This window comes from Carlito syrichta, unplaced genomic scaffold (genome assembly GCF_000164805.1).
Source record: "Carlito syrichta isolate Samal-C Ts95f unplaced genomic scaffold, Tarsius_syrichta-2.0.1 Scaffold89704, whole genome shotgun sequence".
NCBI lineage: Eukaryota > Metazoa > Chordata > Mammalia > Primates > Tarsiidae > Carlito > Carlito syrichta.
The window spans coordinates 53,536-64,729 of record NW_007033800.1 but is presented as its reverse complement, the minus strand read 5'-3'; the positions used below and the strand labels follow the sequence as shown (position 1 = coordinate 64,729).

The following is an 11,194-nucleotide window of genomic DNA, read 5'->3' as shown; positions in this document are numbered from 1 at the left end:
GGAGTTATTCTGAGCTGAGGGTGTGTGTGTGTGTGTGTGTGTGTGTGTGTGTGTGTGTGTGTGTGTAATAGCTTCCAGTTTCTTCTCATTATATTTATGCTTTCCTTTAAAATTCTTGAGTGCATTTATATCTATATTTACATTTATATCTACATTTATGCATCTATATTTATTTATTATAGTGGTCTGAGAGTTAATTTCTGCTAATTCCATAATTTTTGTTATTTCTGAGTCTGTTACTTTTGCTTTGCCTTCTTCCTGGTTTAATCACATTTTTTCACTTTTCTGCATTGTAATTTTTAATTGGAAGTTGGTGTACATAGTGAATGTTTCTTTGTTGAGATTCTAGATTTTTATTTCTTTGTTTCTTTTTCTTTCTTTCTTTCTTCATTTTTTGAGTTGAAGTCTCACTCTGTCACCCAGGCTGGACCTTGAGCTGCTGGGCTCAGACAATCCTTCCACCTCAGCCTTCCAAGTAGCTGGGACTACAGGTACATGCTGCCATGCCCAGCTAATTTTTTTATTTATTGTAGAGACAAGATCTCACCATGTTGCCCAGGCTGGTCTCGAACTCCTACACTCAGACAGTCCTCTCGCCTTGGCCTCCCAAAGTACTGGGATTACAAGGCATGAGCCACCGTGCTATGCCTGAATTTTTTTTTTAAGGAATGTTAATTAAGTAACTTGTAGATCAGCTTGATCCTTTTCATGCTTGCTTTGAGATTTTTGGGGATAAATCCAGAATAGCCTTTATTCTAGAGCTTGCCTAACCCTACTACAAAGGCATTGCTTATACAAAGGTCTCTACTGAATGTTCTAGTGTTTAAAATGCAGTAATTCTGTTTATAACTCCCCAGTAGAGTTTTTGCCTGGCTTCCTGGAATTGTATCCAGTTCATATACAGATTAGGATTCAGCAACAGATTCTCTCCCACCACTCTCACCCTCTGATCCTGCACATTCAGCCTTTTTAGTTTCTGATCTCTATATTCTTAACTCAGTGAGACCACCATGTTCTGCTTGGATTCTCCTCTAAGTGCCTCTAAGCAGAAAGCTGGGGAGAACATAGTCTCTGCCCAGTACTGTCCAATGTCTAAGAACAGCTGACTCTTATATTTTGTGAATTTTCTGATTGTTTACAGTGGGAGGGCATGTCTAGTACCAGTTATTTCAAGGAAATACAGTAAATGGGAGTTCTTTTTATTTGATGAATAGTCCTTTCAGACAACTTTGGTCTCTCCAGAAACCCCTAGTGAGACCTAAATGAGTCCTCATTCCCTTTAAAATAGTGTTCTCTTTCTCTTGAAGCCTTTTAAAATAAAGATACATCCAGAAAGTGCATCTTCGCATCCTCAGGCTCTATCTTTATTTAAGTAGGCTTATTTTTATACCACAATTTTGAATTATTTTCTACATTAGTAAGATTCAAAACAAAAAGATCCAACTCATAATGACGCATACTCCTTTTGTCATTCTTATTCAGTGCCTCTTAATTGTTTGATGTTTTTCTCAACTACATTATGGTACCATAAATTGCTCTAACAGCAAAGAGCAGTTGGAGTTCCTTCATTAGTTGTTAAGAAAATGGAAGGGCGGGGCTTGATGGTTTAGCCTGTAATCCCAGCACTTTGGGAGGCCGAGGCGAGTGGACTGCCTGAGTCCGCGGGTTCGAGTCCAGCACGAGCAACTTGGCGAGACTTCATCTCTACAATTAAAAAAAAAATTTAGCCGGGCGTGGTAGCACGCGCCTGTAGTTCCGGCTACTTGGAAGGCTGCGGTGGAAAGATCACCTAAGCCCAGCAGGTTGACGCTGGGGTGACCATGAGCATGCCAGGGCACTAGCCTAGGCGACAGAGTGAGACTCCAACTCAAAAAAAAAAAAAAAAGTGAGAGCTCAAATTGAAAGAGAGGTCAAAACTGCATAATGTTATTTTTATTTTTACTATTTCATATAACACTGGCTCAGATGTCCTTATAAAACTTAAGTAATTTTGATGCTTTAAACTAGACAGAAAACCACTGCAAGTGATTGTTAAAAATACGATTTTTAAATACAAGAAAAATTCAAGACCAAATAATTCTTAAATTTGCATGTTCCTATCTCAAGGGTTAATTACATTTCCTTTTTGGCAATTAAATGAATCTTCACAACATACTGAAGTTAAAGTGTAGATATATTTGCAGGCAGATGGGGATAGGAAGATGAAAATGGTCTATAATATTATGGCCAAGCGGTAGAAGTCTAGAGATAATCAGAGACTCTCTGCACCAAAAACCTTTTAGTCCTTTTGAGCTACTTGTTGAGTCTGATGAATTAAAGTGTCTGCAGCAAGCTTGTATACTATCAGTCCATTTTGCATTGCTATAAAGGAATACCAGAGACTGAGTAACTTATAAGGAAGAATGGTGTATTAGCTTACAGTTCTGTATGGGCCTGGCATCTGCTTAGCTTCTGGTTAGGCCTCAGGAAGCTTACACTCATGTAGAAGGTAAGGAGGGCCAGCATGTCACATGGCAAGAGCAGAAGGAAGAGAATTAAGGAAGGTGCCAGTCTCTTTTAATAGAGTGAGAACTTACTGCCAAGCCATTCTTGAGGGATCCATCTTCATGATTCAGTCACCTCTTACTTAGTAGGCTCCACCTCCAGCAGCATTGGGGATCACATTGCAACATGAGATTTGGAGGAGACAACAATTCCAACTATGTCACTAGCAAAAACTTAAATTGACATGTTTATCACTGTTGTGTCTAATTTTAAAAGTCTTGTATAGTAGTGCTAAAAAGACTTTTTCAACCACATATCTTTTTAACCATTATGTATATATTTTTTCTGAAGAGAATTAAAAAATATACAAGTATATTTATTTATCTTTTCCTGTATCGTTTCTGAGTTTCTTGTCATGCTTAGAAAATCTTTTCATACTCAAATATTATAAGAAAAAGTGTTCTGGCCTGGCACAGTGGCTCAAGCCTGTAATCCCAGGACTTTGGGGGCCAAGGCGAGAGGATTGCCTGAACCCAGGGGTTTGAGACCAGCCTAGACAACTTGGTGAGACCTTGTTTCTACAATAATATGAAAAAATTAGCCAGGAGTGGTAGCACGCACCTGTAGTTCCGGCTACTTGGAAGGCTGAGGCAGAGGGATCACCTGAGCCCAGCAGATCGACACTGGGGTGGCCATGAGTGTGCCACTGCACTCCAGCCTGGGCAACAGGGTGAGACTCCAGCTCAAAAAAGAAAAGAAAAAAAGTTCTCCTAGATTTTTCCTCACATTTTATGATTTAAATGTTTTTACATTTAAATACTTACCCGTCTGGCATTTATTCTTTCTCTTTTTTAACTTTGCTTTTATTGCGGTGAAATTGATATTGTACATAGAATTAACTATTTAAAGGGAGCAATTCAATGGTATTTAGTAAAGTTCAAAATATTTTTATTCTATTGTATTGTAATACCACAATTGTTTAATCCATTCATTCATTGATGAGCTTTTGGGAATAGTACTACTATAAACATGTATGTACAAATAGTTGTATGAGTACCTGTTTTCAACTATTTTGGATATATGCCAAGAGAGTAATTGTAGCATTTATTCTTATCTGAAGAATGAGATATCAATTTAGCATTTTTTTAAAAATGTTTGGCTAAAAGTCTATTCTTTTTTTTAGCCCCATTTCTTGTTATCTTTCCTTTACTAATTTGAGATACTTTCTTTATCATATACTAAATTCTCATATGCACTTGAGTTTATTTCTTAACTCTGTTTGGTTTGATTGTGCTGTTGATCAGTTTATATGCTAGTATGACAGGTTCTCCCCACCCCATAGTCATTTAATTACTCATTAAGTATTTAATAAGGAAAGTCTGCTTCCCATCTTCATGTTAATTCCCATCTCCAGTTATTCCTTTTGTCATAATTTTCCTTGTTATTTCCACATGTTTATTCCTCCAGGCAAACCTTTCATTCCTTTCCATCAATGACATTATAAACACTTAAGTGATATCTTCTTTTTTTTTTTTTTTTTAATTGGAGTATCACTCCGTCTCCCAGGCTGGGGTGCAATGGCACACTCATGGCCACCCCAGCATCCACTTGCTAGGCTCCGGCAATCCTTGAACCTCAGCCTTCCAAGTAGCTGGAACTACAGGCACGGGCTCAGGCAATCCATTCGCCTCAGCTTCCCACAGGCTGAACCACCGAGCCTGGCCAAGTAATATCTTCTTACTATCCAGATGAAAAATTACCATTTTAATTTGTACTTTTAAAAAATGGTCAAGAATCATAGCTCTAAATGGAAATGGGTGTTCATTGTATACTTTATTGCAGTAGTTAATCAATGACAATTTGGTAAGTGAGGTTTCACATCTTTAGGTGGACTGTGATTTGTTTTTTAGCTTTAAAATCTGAAGGAGATGATTACTACATTAATGGTGCCTGGACTATTGACTGGCCTAGGAAATTTGATGTTGCTGGGACAGCTTTTCACTACAAGAGACCTACCGATGAACCAGAATCTTTGGAAGCACTAGGTCCCACCTCAGAAAATCTCATTATCATGGTAAATGTGTTTTTGCCATCTTATCTCTTCTATCTGTAATTCCCCCTTGTGAAGTAGGAAGGGACAGAATTTATCATCTCTGTTATATAGGTGGTGAAATTAAGGTAAATGAAGGTAAAATGATTTGCCCAAGGGTATACAAACTGTGCAGAATTTAGACCACAGTGCTTTTTTCCACACGATTGTTTGATCTTTGTAATGCTTGCTTGAATATTTTTATAAGCAAGACAGATGAGAGAAATGACTTCAAACTACCCACGAATATGGAAGGAGAAAACTTGATATAAATGCATATGCTTAAAGTTATCTTTAATTTCCAAAAGACTTGTTTTAACTATTTCTTCTTCAAAAGAAATAATAAATATCTGAATGAAGGCTCATTGTATTTTAATTGTCTTCACCAGTTGTTTTCAATGGCAGGTTCTGCTTCAAGAACAGAATTTGGGAATTAGGTATAAATTCAACGTTCCCATTACTCGGACTGGCAGTGGAGATAATGAAGTTGGCTTTACATGGAATCATCAGCCTTGGTCAGAATGCTCAGCTACTTGTGCTGGAGGTAAGACACCCACTAGGCAGCCCACCCAGAGGGCAAGATGGAGAGTAAAACAATCTGAGCTACGCTTTGTGTTTGTTAAAGAAGCTAATTGGAAACATTTCTTGCAGGTTTGCTTCAAGCTGTAATTTAGCAAAAGAAACTTTCTTTAATTATATTACATTCCATTTGTTTTCAACCTCATGTAATTTGTGCAGATTTGTTGGTAAAATACATCTTGGCACAATGAGTGTCTCTGCTGGTGCTTCTCCCAAGACTATCTTGAAGGTGGGCTGATTGCTTTTCATGAACTCATTCTTGGTAAAGAACATCAAGTTGTAAATAAGAAAATGAGCAAGAATCAGACATCACAGATGCAACTTCTTGTAATGGGGGATGAGAATGTATGTCTGTGTGCTTGCGTGTTTGTGTTTGTGTGCTTGTGTTTCCCACAATCCTATTCAAACTCCCTTCTCCAGCCATCAAAGTTAAGGGGCTATGTACTGGGATGCTACAATAATTACTGGTGTCTGGATCTCTGGGTTTATGGTGTATACTGACCCCATTATAGTCCCTCAGAGAGGTAGCTGCTAGGCGATGGTTTGGTGATGTGTTGGTTGTCCCATGTGCGTTTTTCATGGGTGCCTTTTCCCTACAATTTACTCTATTCCTAATCCTCCTCCCTCTAGTGGCCACCAATGCAATTCTTTACCTCTGGCTGGGAGAGCAGGACAGTTGGCTTCCTTCAAAGCCAACACCCTTGCTGCTGCATGGACTGGTGAGTAGAAGTGCTGTGCAAGCAGCATCTTCCTTCTCTCTGGAGACTAAATGCATCGCCTCCACCGTACACCTTGATCCCAATAGGCAAGGAAACAAACCTATCTCTCGAGTCTAGTCTGGGCTAGAGCACCTCACCATTCCAAAAGCAAAGATTAAATTTTGAATAGTGATATTTAGAATGGGCAAAATTAAAGTCAATCATCCAGTGTATTATCTATATTCCCTTTCTAAACTGGGGGAAAACATAGTTTTCATCCTGTCTTGTCCTGTGCTTACTGCATTTCTAAACAACTCTGATTTTCAAGTCTTGAATCAGAGAAATTATTTAGAGAATTGACTATTATATAACCAATTCAGTATTTTTAGTCTCATACAGAATAAAAGCAATGATTAACTACAACTTCATATTCAGTACTAAAGACTATACAACATTAAAAAAAAGGAAAATGAATGATAATACAGCAATGTGAAGTGCCATGAAACATGGTTATGTATAATTTAGACATATTTTTAAAGATCTTTATTTCCCATCCTTTTTATGTGCAAAATGGCTGGTGATTTATAATGTAAAGTTTTTAAAACCATAAAGCATTACCATTTTTTAATAAATAAAAGATATTTGCAATTAATTAATCAAATGAATGCCATTGCATTATATTTAGGCATTTATACATATATCTTTTTTGGTTTCAATTCAGTTCCTTTTATTCGGTCTATAAATTAACTTTCCCCTTTCCACATACCAATAAAAAGTTTTTATTAGAAAGATACATATATAATCCAGGCCCTGTGATAAGGTGCAATAAACTTATTAAAGAAGAATTAAAATAATTTAAAGTTTAGGGAGCCTAATAAGGATAGTCTAAAATTGAGGTTGATTAGCTTAGAAAAAAGAAGGTTAAGGGGAAGCATATTCATATCTTCAAGTATGTGACAGAATGTTGAATAGGAAATTCTTAGTGCCTGTTCTTCTTTGTACTGAAATTGCTATATTTGGGGATGATTTAGACACAGTGTTGTCTGAGGCCAAGGAGGGATTAAGTGAATTCTCAGTGTTCCTTCAACCCTATGATTCTATGTGTTCAGTAAGGAGATAGTACAACAAAAAAAGAAGGGCCATGAGAACTAAATTTGGAGAAAAACTATAATTTTGTTGAAGTAAGAAAGTGAAAAATCTAGATAAGTATTATTCTTTTCCATAATATTTATATTGATAAATAGAAGTTATTTCTTGTGATAGGGATTTTCTTTTTTTTTTAAAGGAGAAAGGAAGGGAGAAAGGAAAGAAGAAAGAAAAACAGAGAGGGAGAAAAGCCCTGAAAGGAGGGTTTTCTCTTCCTTATTATTTATACTTTTTTCTTTGATCTGGAGCTACTGATCTTAGACATTTGAGGTGGTTCTGGAAACTCGGATTCTGCTTGGTTGTGAGTGATTATGAGCATTCATGAGGTCACTGCCTTCTTTGGAAGAGGGATATAGAGGGCATAGTGTGAAGAGCTGCCATTAGCCTTGGCAAGCAATTCTCAAAGTACTGTCTTAGACCAGCAGCATCAGTGTCACTTAGGAACTTGTTAGAAATGATAATTTGGGAGCCCCATTTCAAACCTACTGAATAGAAACTCTTCAAGTGGGGCCCAGCAATCTACGTTTTAGCAAGTCCTCCAAGTGATTCTGATGCTTGCTCAAGTTTGTGTACCAGTGGTCTTGGCTGACAGAGAAACTAAAACCTAGCACTCCAGACACATAGAATCCTTGTTCTCATCACTGAAGTCTGTGCTTCTGTGTAGATTCATTTTGCCTCAAGAACAATATCTGGAACATACTAGGTACTCGGTAATGTTTATAGACAAGTAAATGAGTGAAAGGAATTAATTTTGGCAATTATATATTTGTGCTTGAACTTTCCAGTGTGGGAAATGAGAGTTTAGAATTGCTAATTTTCTAAAGGAGTGGGGCAAAGCTACAATAATTTTGATTAGCATGGGTAAGTAAAACCAAGCTTTTCTCTTTTGTTCACTTTGAATAGGTGGAAAATATTTCCTGGGATGTAGAGTGCAAGTGTCAATGATTGAAGTTGCTCTTCCTACACATAAACCCCCACTTTTAACCCCAGGTTCTTTAAATATGGAAGCTTACAACTGAGAGAAGTAAAGTCTCTTAGGGCTCAGGAACCTTGATCCAAGAGAGAGCTAGAGTCAGTCAGCTTCTCCATAATGGTAAATGAAATTTCATCTACAGTTAAGGAATCTTTTAGGAAAAAGTCATTTTAACCTGTTTTTCACTCAGAAACTAAGGATGCATACTAACATCAGTTCTTAATTGGGATACTCCACTTTTATCTCTCCACTGAGGTGCTGGGTATCTCAAGGCTGTCAATTTTTTTTTTTAATTTAAAAAAAATTTTTTAACAAGATAGATCTCAAAGAACTTTTAATGGCAGCCTGCAAGTTTCTTCAATGTTCTTATCTGTTACTGTCCTGGATATGTTTTATTAATGGCAAGACCTTTGGACTTTTATTGAGTTTGGGAGCAATAATGATAGCTTTCTCTTAGAGATCTTTTAAGATAAGAAGTTTGAGGCTGTTCTTCTGTTGCTTAGCAAATCCAGTGATAAATCTAATGTTGATTGGTGATCCAGTCCAAGTAATGGTCTTTTCTCTGAGTCAGTAATGGAATACTTCCTTAGCTTGATTAGGAACATTAAGAGGCTATGGGGTATTGTCTTCAGGATAAATGTGATTTTTGAGATTCAGCTGCAACTATTCCTCAGAGAGAAACTCAAGCTCAAAAACTTGACTATTTCAGAACCATTGTTACTCCTACTAGAGTTTGTTTCCGTATTCCTTACCTAAAGTATTGTATATACACTGTAATCAATCTGACTCCCAAATTCATATGCTACCATTGGATTAGTGACTATAATAGTGTGTTAATAAATTTTGGCTGTATAGTGAAAGTTGTATTGTTTAAAATACAAACCTTTAGGTGTTTTTTAAAAGTACCTTTGCACTGTGAATTTTAAAGGTCCAAGTAACAAATACTGTATATTCATCCTTTGATTTTATCATACATACTCTCCTTGTACTGATGTTTAGCTAGATGGGGTGGTTCTCAAATTTAACTACACATCAGAATCACCTGGAGACTTGTTAAAACACCGATTGTTAAGTTGTACTTCCAGTTTCTGATTCAATAGATCTGGGGTGGCTCCAAGAATTTATATTTCTAACAAGTTTCCAGGTGATGCTGGTGCTACTGGTTTAGGAACCATACTTGGAGAAACTCTGCATCAGACACTTAGATTTCCTAAAGTAAATGGCCTATTAAACAGTGACAAGTCTTTTATCTAACAATCCACCTTACAATTGTAATCCACTTTATCACTAGTCTTTTTAATGACAGGTTGTTCCTCTGCTCACTTATGTAAGAATAAATAAAATTGTACAGTTTCTTAAACATTTTCTGGTACCCTGTTTCATTTGATTGTCTTCAGTAGCCATATGAGATAGGCATTTCTATTATTATTCCTGTTTTATAGATAGAATTCAAGTAAAGTAACTTGCTGAAATCAAGACCCAGCAATTGAGTCTCTAGTGAGCTTTTTAATATAGCATTTTCCCTCATAATAAAAACGGCCCTTTACCTTGAACAGAGCTTTTTCACCAGTTGGCAACCTCAGTAGAGAAATATGATATATCCCCCTCATAAATATTTCCTTCACTAGCTTGAAATTTCATTTTTTCAAATGCTTTCCTTAGAGCAGTGGTTCTTAATTTTGGCCACACATTGAAATACCCAGGAGAACTTTAAACAATTATGATGCTTGGGCCCCAGACCCAGAGAGTCTTATTTAATTGGTTAGGGGTGTGGCTTGGGCATCAGGTTTTGAAAAAATCCCTTGATAATTCTAATGTACAGCTGAGGTTTAAAAGTACTGTCTGTGAAACTGACAGAAAGTTTTAGTCTTCAAAAAATTGACATGTACATGCAAAATAGCTCTGGGAGCATTACTAACACACATCTTTGTTTTTAAGTGTCTACTAGTTAAATGCAAAGTTAATGAAATTTAGAAATGAGTAGCTAGGGTGGGAAAGTAGAGAAGGGGCATTGGAGAAGGGAAATAAAGAAGTAGGAGCATGCCAATTGACTTCATAATTTGGTTTAATGTGGCCATTGGCCTTGGACATGCCTTTATTTTGTAGCTCAGTTTATTCGCACTCTTTTTTCACCTAATGGATCATTTATGGGCATCTAATTAATGATTTTAAAACTGACTGAAATATTGCTAAACTGATTTTTCTAAGCTTTTTTATCCTAATTTCAAATTTCTTGGTACTTAGTGGATAAGAATTAAATGGTTGAGTACTAAACTAACTTTAAATTAGATGCACAATTCAGAATATAAGAAGCATATGGCCCCTGTTTTAACTAAATATTTATGAAAGTTGATAAACAATTGTTTTTCTCTTTGTGACATATAGTTCTATTCAGAAAAGTCCTTCTATTGTTGTAGGAAATTGCTGTTTCTTTAAGGGAATGACTCTTTATAGAATGTAGCAGTACTCATGATAATTTTCTACCCTCCCTTTCTGGATGTGTTCTCATTTCCCACTGTTCATACAATTTTCATTTAATTCCCAAACCCTTCTCTTATTTAATATAATCCTATAAATATAATATTATTTAAAGTGAAAGCTTCCAAAGCCCATTAATTAAAAATTGATGCTGTAGCTTGTATTTAACCTGTTCTGTTACAAAAGAAACCTTAAAAATAGTAAGAATAGTGTATTTTCAGTGCCAAGAAAAATCAGAAGTACATATGCTATTTTATGTTTATAAGAGTTTTAAATTTATACTCTAAATATACAGTCTTTGTCCTGCTATCAGCTTTGTTGACTCTTGATTACTTTCTCCAAATTGTTTTTTCTAGACTTTTCTTTCTCTTTGTGCAGAAGTACAAAGATTGCATACCAAAGAACTCAATTTGTCATGTTTCTGTTAATACATAGGCATCTCTCTGCTAAACATTACTTTGCAGCTTAAGGGAAAGAAGATAGGTTAATGCTTAAATTGAGGAGGAGTAAGAAGGAGGCAGATTTATTGTTAGAGACAATTTTTATTTTGTTTAAAGATCAAAGAAATTGAAGATCAAAATCAAAGATTTTGTTTTACATATATTGTATGGATATACAGCAGTGTTTCTGATCAATCGTCATTGACTGTTTAAAATGCTGTCATTAACTTTTTCTTTTATATTTACATAGTCTGTTTAAAACACATATTTTATTTGTATGTTTGATGCTTCTTTTATTTATTATTCT

The 11,194-nt window shown here is 36.0% G+C and overlaps 1 protein-coding gene across 1 annotated transcript in view; it reads left to right on the top strand.

The window, feature by feature from the left end:
* Window positions 1-11,194, top strand: part of LOC103260670 (A disintegrin and metalloproteinase with thrombospondin motifs 6-like) — a gene marked incomplete at its 5' end in the record, with an annotated part of 68,499 nt that overhangs the window by 10,729 nt on the left and 46,576 nt on the right. The window contains 2 exons of the mRNA XM_008058321.2: window positions 4,395-4,558; window positions 4,979-5,117. Of these exons, the coding sequence (XP_008056512.1) occupies window positions 4,395-4,558; window positions 4,979-5,117 (303 nt within the window). The remainder of the gene's footprint in view (window positions 1-4,394; window positions 4,559-4,978; window positions 5,118-11,194) is intronic.